Raw genomic sequence first — 27,123 nt, 5'->3', positions numbered from 1 at the left:
TAGAAAATACTAACTCAGTCAGAACATCACAAAAGGGCATAAGACACAATAAACTTTATAGATAAAACGACTATTCGGTATGTAAAGATATCTGACCGCAAAAATATGTCTCCAATAAAACACAAACATAATATATCGGTCAACAAATTCGTGATGGTGACCATTCAACAAAGCAATTTAGTCGTTCTCCCTCCTAACACTATTGAGGAAGAAGATATTCCATAACGGCTAAGCAGATCAGATGACCTTTGAATTATATATCTAAGTATTAAAAATAAGTATACAACCTTTTCATTTGATTGTATGTAATATGTCATGAGAGTTACTAAATGTTAATCAAATGTTACGACCAATTTTAGTAAACACTGGTCTTACGTTTGGCCAGAACGATAATTAATTAGCTATAGCATTAAACAAAACAATGTATTTAATATAGAAGTCAACTGTCTTTTGTAACACGCTGATAATTCATTTTTTTTATTTTTATCTTCAAAAGATGTGTTCGCAGCATTTTTTATCAGAATTATTTATTATTCATTGTTGCCTAGAATCGCCTTCGAACCGATAGTGATAAAATCGCTTATCCTTCTGGTGATGGCTTATATGGCAATGTTAAAAAACTTTAACTTAGCTTATTCCAAAACTCTAAACTGATCAAAGAGCCACAACTTATGGATCACAATTCTTGTTTTAGCATATATTTCAAAACGGTCACATCATATTAAACATGTGTTCTAAGTTTCACGTTTATGTTAACAAATCTTTATGAAACGGCCGGATACATGCACCGATTGGAAAACATAATGGCCCTCTTCATAGGTAGGACATAAAAATGCTAAACTGTTAAAACATATGTGTTAGTTATATCTGTTCAATTCTTTGAATTATACTTTGTATGTAGTAAGAAGTAGTTTGACCTCTCCAAGGTTTTCTCATCCTTATCTCATAAAAATAGCAAGAGACAGATGATTCCATTGTTTTAGTATTTCTTTCAGGTTCTTATGATTTCGAAGTAAGAAACTAATTGATGAATATTTCCTCAGAAAAAAACTGAAGTACCCATTTCCTCAGAAAAGTAAAGTATCTGTTGCTAAACCACTTTATGCACACGTATGAAATCTTTTTTTAATATGACATTCAGAATGCTAATGTAACTTCACATTAATGTTCAATAGATTATATTTCCGTTATCTATCAATTGAATATTATATTCCTGTTATCATCAGACTAACCATTGTTCTTTAAAATACACCAGGAAATTATTACTTACATTATATGTATATTACCACAGTTGGAAACTTTCTAATCACCATAAGGTTTGTATTTTTTTATATTTTAAATATAATAAGAATATTTTAGAAGATGAAAAAACATCAATCACTATACTGAAGTCAAGATAAGATATAGATTCAATTAGACTGATTTGGGGAAAATATAAGTCATCATTGTGCAAAGGAGTAAGACCAAGTGTTTCAACAAGGCTAGCATCTTCTACTATGCATGAAGCTATGGAGATTTCGTATATCGTCAAGTTATCGGATTTCCCATGAGACTAACTGTGCACCACTTATTGCGGACCTGTTTCTGTATTGTTATGAGTTACAATTTATGACTAAAATCAGCAAAGACCAATCGAAACAACATCTGATTCAAAAATTTAATAACACTTTTAGATATCTGGATGATATATTGGCTCTCAATAATGAATACCAAAATTTATGATAAAAGAGATGATTTTTCATTTCCTATTGTTAATTATCCATTTTTAGAAAGTGACGTTCCCGTTCGTAAATATAAATCAACATGCAGACATCTTATACGTTCAGGTATTTCACATCCAATCTTTTATGGTAATATTCTTTACAAAGCACAAAACTGTCGGTATTCACCTCAAAAGCTGACCAAACCTTTAAACAGACTTATTCAGAAGGGATATAGTTACGATACTGTTGTCAGGTCATTAAGGATTGCATACTAGTATTTTGGTATTAATATTGATTCACTCATAGGGTCTTTGCATCGGAAAAAAACACATTTATTCTAAAACCAGTTGTTGGCATGACACGGGTTATGTTCTTCTCATATATTTTATGATGGTACGAAACTAAACCCCTAAGGGGAGGGATTGTGCTTGATGAAGACATAATGTTAAAATCAGTTTAATTGAGGTCTGGAGCTGGCATGTCAGAAACTGCTAGTAGTCCTTTGTTAATTTATGTATCATTGTCATTTTGCTTAGTTTCTTTTGTTACCTATTCTGACATTGGACTCGGACTTCTTTTAAACTGGGTTTTACTGTGCGCATTGCTGTGTGTTTCTTTATTATACATTGGCTACAGGTATAGGGGAGGGTTGAGATCTCACAAAACATGTTTAACCCCGCCGCATTTTTTTGCGCCTGTCCCAAGTCAGGAGCGTCTGGTCTTTGTTAGTCTTGTATGGTTTTTTTTAATTTTAGTTCATTTATATGTTTAAGAGTTTAGTATGACATCCATTTTCAGTATACATTTTTATTTAGGGGCTAGCTGAGGCCCACCTCCGCGTGCAGGATTTAGGGATACAGTGGGGTGCTCCCCCCCCCCCCGGGTTAACTGCAATACATTTAAATAAAAATGGCGTTTAATACAACAACAAAGGATAATATTGAACTAAAGCTCTTGTGTTACTTGAATTTAAAAAAAAGTGGTTACTTCCTTGTATTGTGTCATTCATTATGAAAACCACTTCAACCTGACCGAAATCGTCAGTACAGTTAATAGATAGATTTTACTTCGCCACTCACAACGATTGAAAACTGATCTTTATGAGAGTAGTGTAAGTAACAAAATGAGCGGTCATTTTGCTTTCAATTTTTGACAATCTTGTGGTCTAGTGAGATGTATATGCATGACCAAAATAACGTTGCATGCAGTGTTTGTGTCCATGAGTGCAACACATTGAATATGTCTTAATTTACGTTCAGGATTTGACAAAATAATGAATGTTTACCTCCATTTTCGTTATATATCAGCAACTCATGATTTACCTATATAATCTTTCTGGTGTATTTGCATAATGCATTTGCTCGGAAATTTAACAGCAATAACATTTCTGACCTTTATTTCTCATTTTGTAACATGTGTGTACTAGTATATTATATCACAAAGCAATTTCTGCAAATTTTCTCAGTGACTATTCATACGAGAACGTTGAAAACTTTCTAAATGAGGCCATAGAAATAGTTTTTATATATTTAAAAACTAAAAAAAAAAATTACAGATGATAATTACATTTATCTGTTTTCCAAATTTACTGCATTTTGAAGACGATAAATATTACTCTCGCTTATTGTGTTGAGTGAAAAAAAAACATATTAAAAAAATGTGTTGATCATTAGAAATTTGAATGCGAAGTTTATAATCGACGCAAATAATACGCATTTGTTCTCTGTATAATTTGAAAAATGAAGAAAACAACTGTTTTGAGTTATTTTTTTCAGAAATTTTTACTTTTATCGTTCTTACACGTTACTCGAACTACTGCTTTTTCTTTTGTCATTTTAACCACCAACACCAGAAATAGGAGAACAAAAAAATTATGCTTTTATTCTAAACTTTACTTCATTTAACTGAAAATTATAAGTCGGTTTTTGTAACATCAAAAAATAAACTTAGTTTTCATGTTACGCGTTACATTAATATTCATAGGATAGACAATTTGTTTAACTATGCTTGATTAAGATGTCTATCTCTCGTGTAAAGTCCTACACATGAATGTTAATTGTGAAAATATTTTAGGTTTTTATATTGACAATAACTTAAATATTGAAAAACTAATTCATCATCAAAAGACTATTGTGGTTTATAAATAATCAAATGATATGAATCCTAATTACTAACACATAAAGCTTTCATTCGGCAGATACTAGTATCAAAACTATTTTGATAGTAACCTGACTTTGAACAAGGACACACTTAATGTGACGGTGTTAAATATGTTTTCTGGTGCCTTATCCTCATCCTAACCTGGGACAGTGATGTAACAGTACAACATTTATTTATGCAATTTGGCATACAAACGGGGGTTTCTAATTTGTTCATGCTTTATACAATTCAAACACGTCCTTTAACTTTTGTAAGAAATTGTAGATATAATTTTTATGTTTTTATCTTCAGATAGTATACTGGAATATATTCATTAAAATGAGATTTTTGCTTCTGGCTGTTATTCACTGCGCATTTGCAGAAGGTAATATTGTATGCATTTATGAAATATACCGATATTGCAAAGATAACTAGATAAACGTAAGATTTGTTTACAACAGTACTGTATGGTGAGACTAAATATGTCAATACCCTGGATTCTTTAGATAAACCTTTATTGTCACAGGTCTTTTCGGTTGTAGGGTTGTCAATGTCCAGCTCAATGTCCAGCTCAATGTTCAATTTTCTTTGTAGCATGTTGATAACTTTCAATGGTTTTGTTTTGTTCCCTACTATCCATAGTGTTGTCTCTTATTATTCGCTTAACGATTTTTTACTTACCAAGTTCCTTCTGTGATACACTAAAATTGTGTGATCACGACTGGGGGACAGGCTTTACTGCAAGGGGATGATGCTTTAACTTAAAAAGTTGCTATGTAGGAATACTAAAAGCTTACGGAACTGTTAAAGTTAGATAAATAAAGGCAACAGTAGTATACCACTGTTCAATAGTCATAAATCGATTTAACTGAAACAAATTCGGGTCACAAACCAAACCCGAGGGAAACAAATCAACTATAAGAGAAAAACAACGGAACAACAGAAACACTGAACTGCTACAAAAACAAACGCCAACATACATAGAAACGGACTATTTGATAAAAACTGCCGTATTCCTTACTTGGTACAGGACATTTTAAGAAAAAATGGTTAAAAATGAAACGAAGGAATTTTTTTAAAAGAAATGTTAACACTAATTTTTTTTAAGTAAACTGAATTGATAACAAAAATTGTTTTAATGAAAATATTGTAAAGACTAGACAGTACCGTCAAATGATTACTTAAATTATGATTGTTTGTTTCAGACACATTTGGTGAAATTATCCGGTCCAACGTATCAACACATACGTATATTGGAGAAACAGTTGTTTTGGCATGCAACTTTACATATGGTGCTTCAAATTACAGATGGCGTCGCTTGAAACAAATTATTGCAAAAGAATCGGACGTTAACTTGCGGAACCCTAAACGCCGACGTTATGATATTGTTGGACGACTAAAGAATGATGAATACAATCTTCAAATATCTGATGTGATACTATCTGATTCTGGTCTTTATTGGTGTGAAATGAATATGGGTGGACCGATTACGAAGCAATTATTCACATTGTACATATCAGGCAAGTTAAATAGAAATATGTTTCCGAATGGTAAAATGTCTACCAAAATTTAAAAATCTAAGCTTCAATTCAAATTTGCAAAGCATTGTTAAGTGGAATTGATATTCTCAAATTTTTCTTCATTTGTTATTGAAAATATTCAACGAGTGACCGAACAACACAGTAATTGCATAGCGCATAAGTTAATCATCAGTGTTGTTCGGTCAGGAGTTGAATATTTGTCTATATTTCAATTCTTGGATTAGTTATTCTTTTCATAACATTGACCATGAACTTACAATGTATATAAATTGAAATAAAGTACAAATTAGAAGGAACTATATTTTTTTCTACGCGTTCTCGATTCGTTTTGATGCAATGTCATCGACAATGTCTTGACAACGCCCGTTGTTGTATGACGTCACATTAGTGAAATTGTTGGATTTATTTCACATGTGAAATTATTGGTTTTTATTTCACTGGGAAATCATGGTATTTGATTGCAACCAATGTAATAACTTTTAATAACTCGCCCCTATTATTTCTCTTTTAAGGCAGTCGGTTCAGTTCTTTCAGTTAGTATTTACTAAGATGTTGACATGCTATTAATTGTCATTCAAAATCAAAACTTTTCTCAGATATGGAAATAAAACTTTAAATATTAATTTTGTGCGTTCTAAGCGTTTTACTGGATTTACCTTCATCAGGAACGCTCATACCAAGCATTTCAAAGCCAATGATGTATAAAATATAAACATGTAAAGTATATTCAAAGGGGTGAAAATTAAACCCATTACACAACTGGCACTGGATGTATGGATCTATATATATATAGCCTAGTTGGTGGACTGGTCTATGGCACTGGACACAGTGTAGGCGGTGTTACCACGATGTCACAAAGGCAGGGGTTCGAATCCCGCTGAGGGAAGAACAAATATTTACTGACGCAAATTTGGACATCTAACATTGTTGGGCTAAATTTGAAACGAAGTATATATATATATATATATATTATTATTATTGTGTTAGCCCTGTATAACCATTGGTTGTCCGATGGAAAACATCTATCGTAAAGTTGTCACATGTTTAGACGTATATATGTATTAGACCCCTCTGCCAAGAAATTTGCTTTGTATGCACACGTATAAAAATTGCGGTTTTTATCCAACGCAGTCATAGGTTTGAACGTTGTTTTCAATTTAGATTTGTTTATATATATATATATATATATATATATAGATTCTACCACTGCATCGAGTGTGAAACGATATTTATCCACTCGATATAGATTCTACCACTGCATCGAGTGTGATACGATATTTATCCACTCGAGACAGTTGAATATTCAAAATTTAACTGTCGAGAGTAGATAAATATCATATTACACGAGATTTTGTGGTGGAATCTGTTTCTCTAATGATTTTCAAACAATATGCAGGCAAACTTATTCCGTCTTATCGAATGATCTGCAAAAAGATGTGTTCTTTCTATGTGACGTCATCAGGCATGGTCGCCTTTTTTTATGCCGTCACAATAGGAAATTCAGAGGAAAGCAAGAAAATTCGACGTCATAATCGGATTTTAACCAATGAAGAACTGAGATCAAACGAACCACACGTTGATTAAATTTTTTTTATACAATGGGTGAAGAAAGGGATAAATTGACGAAGAATTAGAGAAATATATATATATATATATATATAAATGTCTAAGAATATAACTTAAACACGCTAATTAATACATTAAAAAGTTCTATTAGATTTTAAATAGAAATACGCAATATTTCGCTAAACAAATTAGCTTCATCAGGCGTGTGCATCTCTCAAGGTGAAATCGGATGCATGACAAAAAAATATTTTTGTAGCTTGAACTACACAAAATTTGAGTAAAAGTTTAACATATTTATTGATGTTCTATAAAAAAATATATGTTTCTAGCTTCAACTACATAAAGTTGTAGTAAAAGTTTAACATATTTATTGATGTTCGATAAATTGTATGAATTTCTATAAATTGTATGAATTTCTATAAATTAATTTGTATGATTTCAGGATTATAGTTTTGATTTGTTTTTAAATCTTTTTTCGTCTCTCTCATTGAGTCCATCAGGTTCAAAAGTTCGTAACTGGTGCATCCAAAATCTTTCTCTCTTTTGTCTTCCTTGTGTATCCCAATTTTGGTTTTTCTCAATGATTTGAGACAGAATTAACCAACTCCGAAGAAAAATTGTTAAGTAGAGGTCTCAATTTCTGTCCTATACCAGCCAATATTAACAACCTGCAATTGATTACAGATGTAGATCAATTTGCAAGACGTCTTCGCCTAAAAGACCATTTTAATAGGCAAAACAAAAAAAACTTACAGGAAGCGGGAATGAATGATTCTGAATATGAAAGTGATAAAGAGGACAAGTGCATCCCCAGATTTAAAAAGAAAAGCGAATGGAATCCACCAAGAAGTAAGAACGATAATTTAGAATCTTTTATATCATCTATCAAAACTGAAGTAAAATCATCAGTCAGTGGCAAACGTATATGGAATCTCTCAGAAAAAGAAAGCCAAGCCATGAACAATTTAAAAAGCCGTGATGATATTGTTATTAAACAAGCAGACAAAGGAAGTGCAGTTGTTGTGATGAACAAAACCGACTACATTGAAGAAGGGAATCGTCAGCTTTCAAACACTAAATTTTACAAACAATTAGAATGTGATCCTACAAAAGAAATTAGCAAACAAATTAATGAGGTCCTATCAGATATGAATAGCAAAATGCACATAGATGACGACACGTACGACTATCTACGCCCTGATGAAACCTGCACAGCCGGTCAATTTTACTTGCTCCCAAAACTTCATAAAGAAGGGATTCCGGGAAGACCGATAGTATCTGCCAATGGCCATCCAACAGACAAAATATCTGAATTAGTTGATTACCATCTTAGACCACATGTTAGAACAATGCCATCCTACATTCAAGATACAACAGATTATTTGAAGAAAATGGATTCATTAAATCCCTTACCAAACAACACAATTTTGGTATCGATGGATGTGTCTTCTTTATACACCAATATTCCAAAAAATGAAGGAGTAGTCGCTTGTGAACAAGTATGGAACAATCGTTAGGATAAACATCCCCCAACAGACTGTCTGGTTCAGTTGCTGAGACTAGTGCTCGAAAACAACAATTTTGTATTCAACGACCAGCACTACTTGCAGATTGACGGTACCAGTATGGTAACCAAAATGGCACCTTCTTTTGCCAACATTTTCATAGGGAGTCTCGAAGAACATATCCTTTCGAGTGTACCATACAAACCCTTGTCTTGGCTCCGTTATATTGATGACATCGACATCAAATGGAACGAAACTGCAGAACGTCTGCAAGAATTTCTCGATTTCTGTAATAACTTTCATCAATCTATAAAGTTCACATCTGAAGATTCAAATGAGAAAATTGCGTTTCTCGACACCACCATAACTTTAGAGAACGGAGTCATGACAACCGACCTTCACACCAAAAAAACTGATAAACACCAATTTCTCTCTCCGAAGAGTTGTCACCCTAAACACTGTTCCCGGAGCATTCCTTACAGCCAAGCCATCAGGTTAAAACGGATTTGTTCATCGGAATCAAAATTAAACCACCGTTTGGGACAACTCAGACAGCAACTTAAATCAAGAGGTTATAAGAACAAAAATATATCAGAAGCTTTCGGTAAAGCAAAAGAAAAAGACCGAACAAACCTACTTGAATACAAAGAAAAGACGGCCCAGACAAATAAAATCCCGTTTGTTGTTAGCTTTCATCCTGACCTGACAAATCTTTATTCTATTGTCCACAAACACTGGTGTCTTATTGAAAATGATCCTTCCTTAAAAGATCGGTCATTCTATACAAAAGAAAGAAACTGCCCAATCACAAGACATCTTTTAAGAGCAGGACATGATTTTGAAAACGTCACATTTCAAATCATTGAGAAAAACCAAAATTGGGATACACAAGGAAGGCAAAAGAGAGAAAGATTTTGGATGCACCAGTTACGAACTCTTGAACCTGATGGACTCAATGAGAGAGACGAAAAAAGATTTAAAAACAAATCAAAACTATAATCCTGAAATCATACAAATTAATTTATAGAAATTCATACAATTTATAGAAATTCATACAATTTATCGAACATCAATAAATATGTTAAACTTTTACTTCAACTTTATGTAGTTGAAGCTACAAACATATATTTTTTTATAGAACATCAATAAATATGTTAAACTTTTACTCAAATTTTGTGTAGTTCAAGCTACAAAAATATTTTTTGTCATGCATCCGATTTCACCTTGAGAGATGCATACGCCTGATGAAGCTAATTTGTTTAGCGAAATATTGCGTATTTCTATTTAAAATCTAATAGAACTTTTTAATGTATTAATTAGCGTGTTTAAGTTATATTCTTAGACATTTATATAATTTTAATTCAGTAACTGTATCAGTTTATTTTCACAAACTGATCCACGCCTAAATAGATTGGATGTTGATTGTTGCTATTTTTAGACATTATATATATATATATATATATATATATATATATATATATACAGTTGTTGGAGGGGTCTAAATACAGCACAAACAACATTTTCCAAAAGACCAAATAAGTGAAAAAGTATATTTTAACAAAACGCATTTGACTAACAGGTCGAACAACTGATGTTCTTAAACCCTGCTGACTGCCATTGGCGATTGCCAAAAAAACGGATCACAAGATGTATTAAAATGGATCTTTAAAAATTTATAATCTAATACCAAACAGAAAACAATAAACTTGCGGAAAAGATGGTATACCGCAAACAAAAGGTGCAAAAATTAGTACACCATATCCGGATTTCGACAATTAATGTCTCTTCAGTGATGTTAGGGATCGAAACAGTATTTGGAAGGCCATAAAATTTACCTCAATTTCGGATAGACTCTTGAATTTTAAAGAGTCGAAATAGGATAAACGGATCATATAAACCCGAAGGAAAATATAATACAAGCCCAAACGAAAAAATATAAACAAGTCTAAATTGAAAACGACGTTCAAACCTATGATTGCGTTGGATAAAAACCGCAATTTTTATACGTGTGCATGCAAAACAAATTTCTTGGTGGAGGGGTCTAAATACAGCACAAACAACATTTTCCAAAAGACCAAATAAGTGAAAAAGTATATTTTAACAAAACGCATTTGACTAACAGGTCGAACAACTGATGTTCTTAAACCCTGCTGACTGCCATTGGCGATTGCCAAAAAAAACGGATCACAAGATGTAACAAAATGGATCTTTAAAAATTTATTATCTAATACCAAACAGAAAACAATAAACTTGCGGAAAAGATGGTATACCGCAAACAAAAGGTGCAAAAATTAGTACACCATATCCGGATTTCGACAATTAAAGTCTCTTCAGTGATGTTAGGGATCGAAACTTATAAATTTTTAAAGATCCATTTTGTTACATCTTGTGATCCGTTTTTTTGGCAATCGCCAATGGCAGTCAGCAGGGTTTAAGAACATCAGTTGTTCGACCTGTTAGTCAAATGCGTTTTGTTAAAATATACTTTTTCACTTATTTGGTCTTTTGGAAAATGTTGTTTGTGCTGTATTTAGACCCCTCCACCAAGAAATTTGTTTTGCATGCACACGTATAAAAATTGCGGTTTTTATCCAACGCAATCATAGGTTTGAACGTCGTTTTCAATTTAGACTTGTTTATATTTTTTCGTTTGGGCTTGTATTATATTTTCCTTCGGGTTTATATGATCCGTTTATCCTATTTCGACTCCTTAAAATTCAAGAGTCTATCCGAAATTGAGGTAAATTTTATGGCCTTCCAAATACTGTTTCGATCCCTAACATCACTGAAGAGACATTAATTGTCGAAATCCGGATATGGTGTACTAATTTTTGCACCTTTTGTTTGCGGTATACCATCTTTTCCGCAAGTTTATTGTTTTCTGTTTGGTATTAGATTATAAATTTTTAAAGATCCATTTTGTTACATCTTGTGATCCGTTTTTTTTGGCAATCGCCAATGGCAGTCAGCAGGGTTTAAGAACATCAGTTGTTCGACCTGTTAGTCAAATGCGTTTTGTTAAAATATACTTTTTCACTTATTTGGTCTTTTGGAAAATGTTGTTTGTGCTGTATTTAGACCCCTCCACCAAGAAATTTGTTTTGCATGCACACGTATAAAAATTGCGGTTTTTATCCAACGCAATCATAGGTTTGAACGTCGTTTTCAATTTAGACTTGTTTATATACAGTTGTTGTATATATATATATATATTGGTTTTTTTATAATGTTTTCTTTGTTCTTTGTGTTACCTTTTCCATATAAATATCATTTTCATATCTCATATTTATGATTAATTCATATTCATAGTTAGTTCATGTTCATATTTAATTCATATTCATAGTTAGTTCATGTTCATAATTAATTCATATTCATAGTTAGTTCATGTTCATAATTAATTCATATTCATAGGTAATTCATGTTCCTAATTAATTCATATTCCTAATTAATTCATATTCATTTTATTTTCAAAGTTTGACGATTGACGTGATTTTCCCGCTTCTTATTATGAAAAATTGTATCAGATTTTTGATATTTTGTTTTGAATATCTAAAAGAAAATGCATAATACAAAAAAAGGATTGCAGGAATTACTAAAAAAAATATTGTACCAGACACATCCGAAAAAATATACGTAGACACAAATACAAATACAACGCTTCGTCCAGATAGCCGTTGTACAGGCACAAAGATGTGGTTGAATGAAGTTACGTGCACAAAAACCGCCCCTTTTGTCTTACTTCTAACATGATAACCACTAACTAATACACGGAAATAAAAGACAAGACATGATTTGGAAAGCAAGTCCAAAATGTGCTCATTTGGTCTCTTGTGGAGAGTTGTCTCATTGGCAATCATACCACATCTTCTCATTTTTATATTCACAACGAATTATATTTAGTTTAAACAAATAAAGCGCTTTTTCAAGTCAATCACCGGGTGGTAAATATTGATATCATAAAGGACTGATCAGGTGAGTTGCCGGTGCAAATTACTATTAAAATAGTTATTCTTTCGACGTGTTCAAGAGTTGCATGTATTTATTTCATACTTGTTTATTGTCCGTGTTTTCAGAAAAAATCCCTGACGCATGGAGGAAAAGTACGTAAAACATGCGTTGCTATTTTCCCTATGTATCTTAGAACAAATCGTATCGGTAGGTTTTTTTATGGAGCTATGATAGAAGAGACCATATTTGACCTAATAGAAACTCTTGAGTCCGCCGCTTCGTACGCATACGTTTTCTACATGAAATAATTCCGTTGTAATTATTTACACAAAAATGTAAAAATATGACAGAAAAATATCAAAATAGGTAGAGTTCGTGTTGCTCAATCCTTGGTTTTCTATGTTGTGTTTTGAAAACAATTTGTATTTCGTCGTTTTTGGTTTTTGCCATGGCATTGTTTTAATTCAAATGTTGTTAATACACACACACGGTGAACAATTTGAGAGAAAAAACAAGTATAAAACAAGAATAACGAAAATGGGATAAATTTTGAAATAAAATGATTCGGAGGACCTTGCATCAAAAAATGATTTGATATGTTTTTTCAGTTAATTTGTTTTTCAATCGTACAATTTCAACACCAAATAGATGAAATTCAATACAAAACATATGCCAAAAATATTCTTTTATGTGGTATTTGTTGTTTTCAATTATTAATAGTCTATTTACTTTGAAAGAGAGCAGAAGCACAACTATTATGAAACTGTCTACAGACAATATCATAACAGGTATGAATTGATACGTCTATATCTCAGAGATAACCTGTCAACCGAGCCATGCTTTCTCCTTTTCCGATTCCCTCAGTTTTCGTTTGACACCTTGATTTGTCTCTTTTTAATCAATTAACGAGATTTGAAGATCGGTAAACTACGGTCCCCTTATTTCAAGTTTTAAAAAAATACTGTTCTACTCCTCCCTTTAATTTGAGTTTTCCATTTGACCGCTATCCAACTGTATTTATACTGGTAAAAAGTAAAATAACAAAAATACCGAACTCCAAGGGAAATTCAAAACGGAAAGTCCTTTATAAAATGGCAAAATCAAAAGCTCAAACACATCAAACAAATGGAAAACAACTGTCATATTCCTGACTTGGTACAGGCATTTCCTTATGTAGGAAAAGATGGATTAAACCTGGTTTTATAGCTAGCTAAACCTCTCACTTGTATGACAGTCGCATAAAATTCCCAAGTTATGTCTCTATGAGATAAACTATAGAGATCCTATCTATGAACTAGTAAGTAAACAAAACAACACTTTTATGAAGTATCTCAACAAACGAGGTGTGGTTTTGTGAATCAGCTCTATTTACAAATTGCAACCTATACAGTAAAGTCAGTATTTCTTTTAATATTACAATATTGATTTTTACATGATTTGGACTTTGCATCTGTTATCAAGCGTGTAAGATACTGATCTCTGTTCGTATGACGTGTTTGTCCGGGGCAACCGTCACCATTTTGGTAGAGACAAACAACATTATTTTTGGACAAAGAAAATAAGAGATAACTGTATTTCACTTTAAGCTTGACGTATAACGAAGCTAGGTAAATTGATGCTTGCGACAGAAAAACAAAGTTGAACGTAAGCGCTTGTCTTTGGAAATCTTAAATTACAAATTAAGGAATCTGCCTAACTGAAGAGACATTATTTCTGGTGCAGTAAAATTTGTACCGTTAATGTTATGAGCAGTATGACGAAAGGCTTAATGTACGCTTTACAATGAAATACACTTTAACAAAAAAGGAGATGTTCAGGTGAGATAATATCTGATTATATTGTTTATGATTGATGAAATCAAATACCAATCAATTCCGAGATTCAAAATGGCGACTTACCTTAATTGGTTATAGACCTGTAAACTGGAATTTAACCCCTAAATGTATGTGTTGTCGTCCAATAAACATCGTGATTATCAACAAAAAATGCAGAAGAATAAATGTTCATCAACATGAACACCAAAATGGCAATAACAAAACAGTTAAAACCGTATAAGATAATGTTTGGTTTATGAAGCTTTTAACAGGTAAAGACGTTTGTGAACTCATGGACATGCTCAAATTCAAACAAAAATAAAATGGGTATACGTCATGAAATCACGGAATGACAACCATCAAATATCCCATAGTAAACTGATTTGCATCTAGGGACCCTTTCATTTGCAACCTTTTGGAAGCCAAAATAGTTTGTTTTGAAACAAATAACATTTATTGTAAATAAAAGACTTTTTGGCTGGAATTTCCGATAATATTGATTTTATTAATGCCATGTGTGTAAGAAGGCATTTCTTTGTTTAAGTATATCAACATGAGGTCAAGGACTGCATGTTCAATGCATGATCATCTAATTACATTATCTGATTGGTCAGTTCTTGAGATCGGTAATTAATATCAAATTTCTACATGTGCTCGGACATGCGGTCATTCGCCTTTATTTTGGGAGAGAGAAAAGATCGTTTTTGAATTTTATCTGAAAAACTGAAAAAGTACTGAAGAAAGGCAGTCATCGAAGAATCCACAGATTATAAGGTAAAAGCGAACCTTAACTATTATTCAATATATTTTTGATAGCTAGTAATTTTTAATTTATTAATTTTTATAATAGATTAGTTGCTTTTGAAACATGGTCCGGCGTGCCTTAATTTTTGGTAATTCTTTTATTCGTCGTTTAGAAACATTTACTCATGAAAACTGTGATCGAGGTTGGTTAAATTTAGGTTTAGACGGAACCGATATCCAGGTGGAATTTTTTGGTTTGGGGGGAGGGACTCTTCGCCCCGGTAATAAATGTGTTCAAAAGCAACATTATATGCATATAATTGAAGAATATACGCCACATTCGGTTTTTCTTCAGGTTGGAGGCAACGATTTATCGTCTGAAAATGAGCCCGTAAAATTAGCAAGAGATATCAGCGTTTTTGCCGATTACATAATTAATTGCTATCATGTTAACCACGTGGTTATTGGTCAACTTCTCCCGAGGTATTCCGAAAGACCGGAAACCTATTATAACAACAAGGTTTACATTGTAAACAAAGAACTTAGTCATTTACTAAAACAAAGAGATAATACGACTTTCTGGCATCATAGGGGGTTGTGGAAGAACACCCCAGATTTATTATTAAAAGATAAAGTTCATCTTAATGATGAAGGTATGGAAATATACGCTAGAAGTGTTCGTGCTGCTGTTGGTAGCCTTTCACGTACATGTAATGTCGAGCAAACTTGCGTTGCAAACTACCGTGTATGATTGTTATTACTTATTGTTCCTAATTGGAAGGACATACGAAGAAGAAGAAGCATACAATACAATTATTTAGTTATCTATGAATTATTTGCATATTATTACTCCATCACCTTAACGATTTTATAATTTAAAATATCTCTGAGTGGTTGTGCTTATATGCACATGGTTGTGACACTGGTGACATGAAAAATGTCTTATTTATATTTTATTATGGTTGGTTACATCATTTATATCAGAGTTATATAATATAATATGTCTCTGTTTATATTTAATTATTGATTATTTATTCATAATCATGGTTTATATACTATTATATTAGTGTATTATTAGTTTATTTAATCAGAGAATAAATCACGTCTTTCCCTATAATGGTTGTGTCACAATAGGGATCGATTTTGGTACAATTGAAGTACTTTATACATATTGGTTGGTTTTAAAAATTGGTTTTGGAGTATTAATAAGCATATCATAATCAAACTTAATTTTAAACATGAGTATATTTTGCTTGATATATCATCATATCAACTATGTTTAATTTGCCGGACAAGCATTTTGGTTTAAAAATTTTACTTATATAGTAACATTCTTTAAATTCTGTGATAATACAGGATTTTTATTTTTTGTTTTATGTATTTATAGCAAAATGCCAAAGCAGAAAAGCAGAACAAGAAGAAAGGCTGCTCCACAAAACCTGGTAGAGGATGTTCACGATTTAGTGGAGGAACAAAGTCAGGAGTTACCACCAATATACAGGCCACCAGTGCGGAGACGCAAGGCCAGACAAACAGCTCCTGAAAATCTGTCTGTTCCAACCGCAAATGACATTGCTGATGCTTTGTTCCTGAAGTTTCAAAGTTCTGGCGTTCAACTTGTCAAAGACAATACAGCAGTTCCAATTAATGACTTAACTGGTATATTGTCGTCATCATCTATACAACCAGAAAATTCGTCAACTACTGACTCCCAGGGACCAATGTTAGCTGTCTTTCAACCACCAGTTTCCTCAGATCCTAATATCAACACTCCTTCTGATGGTGAGCTGCTAAACTCAAATGAAGAAAATCCATATGCATGTGAAATGTTGAGACATACTATACCTTTAGATTACCATGTCAGCAATAAGGTTAAATCTGATGTTTGGTGTGATAATTATGTAAATTTTGCTCTATTGTTACCTTCTAATATTGATGATACATGTAATGAATCAACATTATTTGAAAATTTAAATATTACGATTTCAAATAGGAAACCTAACAAAGAGCTTTTGTCCATTCACCAATGGACAAATGCTTTTGATATATTTATGTCTATATATCTTGAAAAGAATTTGAGGTCTGCTAAAGCATTGATAAAATATGGTTTTAATGTACGGTCATTATGCAAGTCCTTGGGTTTCCAAGCCGCTAAATTATATGACGAGAAATTTAGGAAGATAAGGAAAATTTTAGGGTTACGATGGGATGAAATAAATGATGAACTTTGGAGATCTGCAGCTTTATATGACAGACAATCTGAATTTTCAGGTCAAAATAAGAAGTCATTTGCCAAAACCTCAAACTCAGGCCCAAATTCTTTTCATAGGAGGGCCCAGCATCAGTATCAATTCCCAAATGGCTATTGCTGGGCCTTCTGTAAATCAGGGGAATGCACATCAAAGTTTTGTAAACTTAAACACCAATGTGTACACTGCAGCAAGAAACACTGTACCCTTACATGTCCAGAGCAAAAAGGAAAACAAGCAAACTTTGTCAAAACTTCCAACACCAATAAAGGTTGAAAATTTAAAACACTTTTTAGCAGGTTATGAAACACAGTTGAAAGATAAATTGATTCATGGTTTTTCTTTTGGATTTTCAATTAATTCTTGTTTTTCTACATCCCTAAATAAAGAGATTTTTCCTCCAAATCATAAAAGTGCAAGGGAAAATTATCATGTTGTGCAATCAAAACTAAATAAAGAGATTGAAGCAGGTAGAGTTAAGGGTCCTTTTACAAAGCCCCCTTTCCCTCTCTTTGTATGCTCCCCTTTGGGTTTAGTTCCAAAAAAGGAACCCAATTCTTATCGATTAATACATGATTTGTCGTATCCTAAGGGTGACTCTGTAAACTCTGGTATTTCCCCAGAATTTTCGGCTGTACAATACCAAAACATTGAAACAGTTATAGATTTAGTCCAATCTTATGGATCAAATTGTCTAATGTCCAAAACAGATATTGAGCATGCATTTCGCTTAATTCCAATTGCTAAAAAAGATCATCATCTATTGGGTTTTCATTGGGACAAACAATTTTTTTATGATGTCTCCCTCCCCATGGGGGCTTCGTCCTCGTGTCAGCTGTTTGAGTCTTTTTCTACAGCCCTCCACTGGATTTTAAATGCTAAATTTCAAATATATGGGGTATCACACCTGTTAGATGATTTTTTCTTTGTCGGAAAAGCTGGCTCAAATGAATGCTATAGTGCATTACAAACTTTTCTTTGTCTTGCCGATAAATTGGGGGTACCCATCAAATCAGACAAAACACAACTCCCTACTACTTGCATTATTATCTACGGTATTGAAATTGATTCTACTCAGATGGTAGCTCGTTTACCTATGGAAAAAATTGAAAAAATTTTGCAATTATTGAGTAAATACAAATGTAAACGCAGTATCTCACTTAGAGAATTGCAATCCTTATTGGGTCTTTTAAATTTTGCATGCGGAGTTATCATACCTGGAAGAGCCTTTTTACGTAGGCTTTTTGACCTGACTATAGGCCATACATCTCCTCATTATAGAATCAATCTTAATTCTGATGCAAGATTAGATCTGAAGTTATGGTACAATTTTATTGAAAATTACAATGGTAAATCTTGTTTTTTATTTAAAGAATGGGTTTCATCAGATTTTTTAAAACTTTTTTCTGATGCTGCAGGTACATATGGTGGTTTTGCTGCAGTTTTTGGCAGCAAATGGTTTTCAGGTGAATGGCCACCGGAGTTAGTCGATTTACACATTACAGTGAAAGAACTTTTCCCGATTGTGTTAGCTATTGATATATGGGGCCCTCTATTGGCAAATCATAAAATACTGTTTTTAACAGATAATTCAGCTGTTGCTGAAATTATAAATAAAATATCATCTCGAGAAAAGAATATTATGAAATTGATTCGAAGATTAGTGCTAGCTGCATTAAAGTACAATATCTATTTTAGAGCCAAACATATTCCTGGAAAAACAAACGTTATTTGTGACTTGTTGTCTCGTTTTTCATTTCAGGAAGCTCATCAGATTGCTCCTTGGTTAAGTCCAACTCCTGTGGCCATTCCACCTCAATTTTTGCATCTATGACTGATAAGCTTGTTAGTGCATCATTATCTGATGCTACTGTGTCATCATATAATAGAATGCTAAGTGTGTATTCAAATTTTGGTCAGAAATTTTTTCCAGGAGTTATGGTACTTCCATCTACTCATGTCATGGTTGCTCATTTTATTTCACATTTGTTTATTCAAAATTATCAACCATCTACAATTGCGTCATACATATCAGCCATCAGTTTTATACATAAAATTAAGTTCTTACAGGATCCAACAGACACATTTTTTATTAAAAAAAATGTTAAAAGGTACAAAACAGTTGAGACATTCTGTTGATACACGGTTGCCAATAACCTATGATATTCTTGTAAAATTAGTTAAGGCTTTACCAAAAGTAATAGTTGGCATTTATAATCAAGTTTTGTTAAAGGCTATGATGTCTACAGCTTATTTTTGTTTCTTACGTATTGGAGAAATTGCAGTTAAAACTGAGTCTGAATTCTATAGAGTAATTCAAAGGGAAGATATAAAGTTTGAAAGAGTAAATGGTCATGTGAGCAATATGACAATTACTATGAAGTTCTACAAACATAGTAATCTGCAAAGTAAGACATTATCAATAGCTAGACGTCCTGAAAATTATCTATGTCCTGTTAAAGCTATTGAGGAATATCTAAGGTTACATAATTGTCCACTTGGTCCTTTATTTCGATTTAAATGTGGAAAACCTGTTTCAGGTTTTTATTTCAATTCTTCATTAAAAAGTTTGCTTAATTTCGTAGGTTTAGACACAAATTTTTATAAAGGTCACAGTTTCAGAATTGGAGCTGCGACATCTGCAGCTGCCAGAGGTGTGCCTTTAGCCTTGATCCAAAACATGGGTAGATGGAAGTCAAACGCTTTTCAACATTATATTCGACTTGATAATTTTCACACTTAGATTTAATATAATCACAGTCGCTTACTAAGTGCTTTGGTAGAGGTCAACATGGCTTGCTTTACCTTATTGTGATTCATTTTTTGTAAGGATTAACAAGACTGTTTTATACATGTTAGAATTATTTACTTTTGTAGAGGTCAACATGGTTTGCTCTGCAAATTTAAGTTTTTGCCATCAGTCATTTACTATATATGTAATGGTATTTATTTGGTTGGTAGAGGTCAACATGGCTTGCTTTACCTTTCATTTACAAGTTTCATTATATTAGTATATATTATTTTTTGCTTTGTTTATAATCTGTGTTAATGTTTTTGTAGAGGTCAACATGGTTTGCTCTACACTTTTACTTGAAATGCAAAAGTTAAAAGGTGTATATTTTATTCCATTTTGTGTGTTTTTTTTTGTTGAGGTCAACATGGCTTGCTCAATTTTTCTAGTTCTGGAGTTCCTTAAGTTGAATACAGAGTCCTCGGATGGGGATCCCTCTTGGGATTTGTGGCACTTTTTCAACCCCACCTTTGCTTATTAAAGTCATTGTCATTTATGCAGTACTATTATAATTGTTAAGATGTAAGTTGCATTTTAAATTAATTTCTGAATAAATGACATTTTACTCAACTTGTGTTTTATTAACAGCAAACATAGCTCAGACTCTTTGATCTAGGTCATTTATACAAGGTTTTCTCGTTGTTATCTGTGTCTAGGAACATTAGCTGACAAAATAACATTTATTGTAAATAAAAGACTTTTTGGCTGGAATTTCCGATAATATTGATTTTATTAATGCCATGTGTGTAAGAAGGCATTTCTTTGTTTAAGTATATCAACATGAGGTCAAGGACTGCATGTTCAATGCATGATCATCTAATTACATTATCTGATTGGTCAGTTCTTGAGATCGGTAATTAATATCAAATTTCTACATGTGCTCGGACATGCGGTCATTCGCCTTTGTTTTGGGAGAGAGAAAAGATCGTTTTTGAATTTTATCTGAAAACCCTCCCATTTCCCTCCCTTTTAAGCGTTATTATATAGGACATTTATTTTTCTTTAAACATTAATTAAGGACAATATTCATTGTATTGTTTATATACTTTGTATATATATATGTTGGTGAGTTAATTTTTTCAACTCACTTTTATTTTTGTCATTTTTATGATGTTCATTATGTTAGGGTGTGGCACTTTTTCAACCCCACCTTTGCTTATTAAAGTCATTGTCATTTATGCAGTACTATTATAATTGTTAAGATGTAAGTTGCATTTTAAATTAATTTCTGAATAAATGACATTTTACTCAACTTGTGTTTTATTAACAGCAAACATAGCTCAGACTCTTTGATCTAGGTCATTTATACAAGGTTTTCTCGTTGTTATCTGTGTCTAGGAACATTAGCTGACAAAAATAATATTTTCTTGCTTAGAAATTTGCCTCTCAAGCTTCAGTAGCAAGATAAATTACTTTACAGATGAAGAAAACATAAAAAGTTCGACGAAAGGAGTACAGATAAAAAGTTCTACGAAAGGAGTACAGATAAAAAGTTCTACAAAAGGAGTACAGACAAAAAGTTCTACAAAAGGATTACAGATAACAACTACCGTTGCCAATGCAACAGAGAAACCAACATATGATGGAAGTATGTTCGCTATTATTTTTATCTCTTGTGAATTATTACTAGTATTTTACTTTTGTAAATTTTCATTCATGAGTAGTAACGTATCTCAGTTGATAGAATATACCAGGGCATGTTCTCATGGTGGCAAATCTTTGATAGCTTCTTTTTAAAAAATTTCTCAATTTTTATAGACATGAGGATCGAGATTTGGACATTGACATACGCTATAGATAGATATAAGATGTGGTATGAGTGCCAATGAGACAACTCTCCATCCAAGTCAAAATTTATAAAAGTAAACCATTATAGGTCGAAGTACGGTCTTCAACACGGAGCCTTGGCTCACACCGAACAGCAAGCTATAAAGGGCCCCAAAAGTTACTAGTGTAAAACCATTCAAACGGGAAAACCAACGGTCTAATCTATAAAAAAACGAGAAACGAGAAACACTTATGAACCACATCAACAAACGACAACTACTGAACATTCAGAGTTTTGTTTATAAAGACCTCGTGTAGACCTCGTGATGTGTTTGTGTTTGTTTGTGCGGTGTAGCGTCAAGGACGCATCATATCTTTATAACTAAACAGAAAAGTAAATATCGAGCAAAAAGGAACCCCATAAAAAAACGTTTGAACTCAAGAGCTTTCAAAGGTAAGCACTTCCTGCATGTTTGAACGAATTTCATTGGAATGCGCTCAAGTTTTACTTAGCATGTAGACCCTGCGTAAAATTATTTACAAAGTAGTTTCATTCAGTAATTAATTCAGTATAATCATTATCCTCTGGTTTCATATCCGACTAAGAATCACACAAAAATAAATCATTTTCAGCCAGGAGTATCTGATAGTAGACTTCATTTTTAAGTTGACCATGTGACCTAATTCATTTTCATTCTGTTCATACTAGTATTTGATATAAGCATGTTTTATGGAATATGTTGTATCATAAATTTATCTCTGTTTTATATATGTACTGTTTTAAGGAATAAACAGCAAGCAAACTGTAGAGAACACCGATCCAGGTGATGCGGAAACAGTCACAAATTCGGGTATGTTTAAAAATTTATACTAATATTTTACACCTCACATCATTTAAATTTCTCATGTGAATCAGGATCTGATAACCTTTCCGAAGCATGCAACGTTCTCTTCAAATCATGGGGTTTGGATGTCTTCTTGGAATCCCCAGCCTCTTCTTTAAAGATTATAAATATTGTAATATTAAGATTTTGAAATGTTTGCTATTTTGGTTTACTGAACAATTTTGTAAGGGAGGAAAATAAATCAAATGCACAACTAAAAACAACCAGCCGAAAATAACAGCATGGCCAAAAGAAAAAACTATGAAACACAAAACACCACAAAGAAAATTTACGATTCAGCAAAAACGGTGGTAAACCTAGGTGTTCAGGATGGATAAGCATTCGCTGTTTTCTTGCCTTTCGTTTCGAAAATATATGTCTCCTCAGTAATGCCCAAGGCCAAATGTAAGTTGATTAACAATCAAAGTCATTATTACATATTTTACAATAACAGATTGCTTACAAAAAAGATATGGTTGAAAGTCTCTATGATATTGTTGGAAATATCGATCAAATATTGTTTAAATGGGTCTTACAAAAATTTGCCGTAAAGTGTGATTCATAGTAGTAAAGAAATAAATATACACTAACAGAGCACAGTGCGTCATTATGGGAATACCAATCATATAAAGGGAAAAATTAATCGACAAAACAAACAAAATTGTCAATTATAAAAACATCATGGCTTCAATCATCTCTGTGCAAGTCTATTGAGTGTACATTTCGAAAGTTTTATTACTGAAAGAGAAATAAGAGTACAGGTAAAATTACACCAGGATAGTTGAAAAACCATTTCATAAAGTAAGAAAGAGAGAAAGGATGAAAAGAATAATTATTTGGTACCAACAAATTTTTCAAAATAAACTACTTCAATCCTTTACAATAAACTCGCCATAGATACCAGCATTAAATTTTGTACGACAGACGTTTCATCTACAAAAGACTCATCAGTGACACTTGAATCAAAAATGTAAAAAAGGTCAAATAAAGTACGAAGTTGATGAGCATTGAGGACACAAAATTTCGAAAGGTTTTGCCAAATACGACTAAGGTTATTATGGTAGTTCTATTGATAAATGATTTTTTTGTATAAATTAAAACTACACACATTCAGTGTCTGCATAAGTCAATTTCAATGCCAATGATTGAGAAAACTTTAAAACACATTTTGCAAGTAGGTCGACCAAACATTCGATCTACATACCATTGTATAATAGCTCTAGAGCAATCAACTTGTGCATAACTTCTTCCTCCTTTTTATACATACGAGTAAGTTAAATGCTAACGTATATATTACTGTAAATGTTTGGCCAAATACTCGCATATAGTATAGAAGAAGAAGAATTTCTAATTATGTGCTCCAAAGGGCATAAACATTACAACATCAATAATTTTCACAATACAATACAAACAATGAGATAAAAAACAAAATAAAGAACAATTTAAGTTCTTAAAGTAATATATAGATAAAGAACCTATAATTTTAAATATATAATGCATTATAATGCAAGTGTGGTTGATATAGATCACAAACAAACAGCCAGAAATAGATATATATGGGTATATATTTCCAATTTTATAAAATGCACGCGTGGTGTATTCATTTTAGAAATTTATTGTATAAAACATCAATAATACGATAATTGTTTTTGTTGTTGTTTAGGACCGTCAGGACAAGAACAGTTTTATTATTGGTTATTAGGAGCTGGACTGGTGCTGGTATTATGTATATCGGTTATATGCAATGCTTGTCTCAACCGTAGGTGTCGAACCAAGACATGAAAACAAAAAGCAAAAGATAAGTCAGCAAGTGATAAACAGCTCAACAAGCTCCCTGGCGAAGAAGATAATAAACCAAATTCGCATGAAAAGGCCATTATGATTCAAATTGAGGAGGAATCTTCTATGTATGAATCAATTGATGAAAACAAAATGACGCATTATGATTACCCTGATCAATATGATATAAAAAATATCGAAAGAAGTCCAGGTCTACCAAAACGTCGTGATATGTTATCGTCCTCCAAACCATCATATTTAGACATTGTCGACGATAACGATTCAACTAAAGTAATTGGTTCTTTAGGAGATCTGAGCTTAAATAAATCAAAATCTACTGAATTAAGTACGTCGTGTACAAATATGTCCCTAAACAAACCACAATTAAATAACAATGCTGGTAGATTATCACCGCATTTGAATAAAGGAAATGCTGTCGGAATAGTGCAAGTGCATTCCGAAAATAAACCGGAATCTATAAATTTGACTGACGGCGACGAATCATCAGACGATTGTGACGTCACGTCCGTCAAAACAGATGAATATTTACATCCATATGTACCGCTCATTACAGGTGAAATGGAATATTTACACAGTTACACTACTCCAATAAAACAAGAGTTGTCACCAACATACAAGGCAACAAGTGCAATAGAGTCTAAAATATTCATTTCGTTAAATGGAAATCACTCAATTTCTAAAGACAATGCCACAGATCCATATGTGCCTTTGAATACGAATGAAATTGAATACTTACATACTTACACACCGATCACATCTGAGTGTACCTACACAAAAACAAAATCAACATCAAATCTCGAAGGTGTTGAAGCGCATACAAAGTTTGAGTCGTCAGGAAATGCTTTAGTTACAAATCACTCAAATTCTAAAGACGATGCCACACATTTATATGTACCTCTAAACACAAATGAAATTGATTATTTGAAGACTTACACACCGATCACGTTTGAATCTACTTACTCAAAAACTAAGTCTAGATGCGCTGAAACAAGTACTTTAGATAAAGTATCTTGCTCGAAAAACAATTTTCTAACGAATGAATATGATGACTGTTTTAGTTCCAACACTAATCTTTCAAAAGTGTAAATATTTCCTATATTTTTACAAACATGTGCACCAATTATGCAATTATATTTGTTATTGCACTATGTAAATATTGATAGCTAAATAAATTTCTTATATTGGTTGAGACTATCCCACGAAGCACTGAACAAAACGTCTTGTTCCTCTCTGAATATCGTGTCTACTTTGCGACATAACGCACGGTGTATACAAGGTTTCGACACCTTAAACACAAGTACAGCAAAATCATTGTCGATGTCACCGTTTAAAGCATAATGTCAAACCCTTCGGAAATAAATGAGAGTTTACTTAGGCAAGGGTAATAATAATGTTCAACCGGAAGTGATTTTGCTAAGAGGTTGTTGAGGACTCACTTTATTGGATGAACATTATAAATTCAAAATTTAAAAAAAAAAGATATCTCATTTTGGTAAGGACTCCAGTAAGGACTTGAATATATTCCAACGATAATTTTCTGATATTTATCTGTTCATACAGTAGTTACATATATCTTTAAGCATTGGTTGCTGGACATATTGGTAGATTCTTAATATACAGGTACAGCTTGATTGTTAGGATTTACTTATACTTGTGTAAAAGGTTGAGAACTCAATTGCTTTTTTTAAACATTATCACAAGTAGGGTAGTCATGTTGCCTTATAGCGAATCAGGTACGGACCCGTCAAAGAGTTCTATCGAGTGTTCTTTCACATGTAGATAGCATTGCGCCTCTTGCATTAGCATCTAAATAGAAGTTCATTTCGTCTGGGCTTAGCAGCATATTTATTCATACCACACAGCCAACGGACTAAATAAGTCCAATTGTTATGCTTTTATATTAAATCAACGTTATGACCCCTTCTATTCAAGAGCTTGCAGCTGCTACTAAGACTTATAAAACGTCACCAGTGTCTGAGCAGAAAGTTGATGAATCAGGGTTAAGTTAAAAAAGAAAAGGTTTAAAAAAGTTTATCTGAAGATACCAAGACCTTGCTGTTAAATATTCCATATCAACTTCACAAATAATACATGATGTTCTTTAAGTATAGATTCTATAGGTACTGACGTTGTTTATCATCTTAATTACGTGGTATAGTGTTCTTTTATTTGTCTTTGTATATTATCAACCTTTACTGTTTAGTACATTTTTTATCATATCTTTTTGGCGTGGCTCGGTATTTCTACATCCCTCCATTGTGTCATTGTGCTATGGTCATTTTTTTTTTGTGTTTTTGTCTTTCGTACTTGCTGATGTGCTTTGTCTATATGCCTTTTTGTTTTTCTTTGTTGACATTTTTGTTTGTCTTTATAGTGATTAAGATTATAATACAATGTTGACTATTGGGCCCCAATTTTTGACATTTTTACCTATTATGTCTGTTTGTTTTGTTCACATTTGTTGTCAATATAATGGAATTTTATGCGACTGTCATACAAGTGAGAAGTTTAGCTAGCTATAAAACCAGGTTAAATCCACCATTTTCTAGATAAGGAAATACATGTACCAAGTCAGGAATATGACAGTTGTTTTCCATTCGTTTGATGTGTTGAGCTTTTAATTTTGCCATTTGATTTAATTTTAAATGACACAAATGCATCAGTTATACAAG

The 27,123-nt window shown here is 32.5% G+C and overlaps 2 protein-coding genes and 1 long non-coding RNA gene across 5 annotated transcripts; all 3 read left to right on the top strand.

Moving 5' to 3' along the window:
* Nucleotides 1–1,243: 1,243 nt before the first annotated feature.
* LOC127702549 (uncharacterized) lies at nt 1,244–5,937 on the top strand. The gene is made up of 3 exons (XR_007982482.1): nt 1,244–1,316; nt 4,155–4,227; nt 5,048–5,937. It is a non-coding gene; the product is annotated as an uncharacterized LOC127702549 (long non-coding RNA).
* A 5,954-nt stretch (nt 5,938–11,891) lies between these two features.
* Nucleotides 11,892–25,637, top strand: LOC127702533 (uncharacterized). Of its 2 annotated transcripts, none has more exons than XM_052206774.1 (4): nt 11,892–13,190; nt 21,421–21,588; nt 22,553–22,618; nt 24,315–25,637. In XM_052206774.1, exon 4 carries the CDS (start codon nt 24,530–24,532, stop codon nt 25,535–25,537), a length of 1,008 nt encoding a protein of 335 aa, XP_052062734.1. In that variant the 5' UTR covers nt 11,892–13,190; nt 21,421–21,588; nt 22,553–22,618; nt 24,315–24,529; the 3' UTR covers nt 25,538–25,637. Both variants share the same exon structure in this region, with proteins under 2 accessions (XP_052062734.1, XP_052062737.1).
* Nucleotides 14,906–19,117, top strand: LOC127702531 (uncharacterized). Of its 2 annotated transcripts, none has more exons than XM_052206772.1 (2): nt 14,906–14,990; nt 16,348–19,117. In XM_052206772.1, exon 2 carries the CDS (start codon nt 16,352–16,354, stop codon nt 17,483–17,485), a length of 1,134 nt encoding a protein of 377 aa, XP_052062732.1. In that variant the 5' UTR covers nt 14,906–14,990; nt 16,348–16,351; the 3' UTR covers nt 17,486–19,117. The 2 variants fall into 2 exon arrangements, with proteins under 2 accessions (XP_052062732.1, XP_052062731.1); XM_052206771.1 differs by lacking the exon at nt 14,906–14,990 and adding an exon at nt 15,533–15,613.
* Nucleotides 25,638–27,123: the final 1,486 nt, after the last annotated feature.

The sequence above is a fragment of the Mytilus californianus genome, unplaced genomic scaffold, assembly GCF_021869535.1.
Source record: "Mytilus californianus isolate M0D057914Y unplaced genomic scaffold, xbMytCali1.0.p SCAF_5, whole genome shotgun sequence".
Taxonomy (NCBI): Eukaryota; Metazoa; Mollusca; class Bivalvia; order Mytilida; family Mytilidae; genus Mytilus; species Mytilus californianus.
Note: the sequence above shows the minus strand (reverse complement) of the source record. Positions and strands in the feature narration are given on the sequence as shown.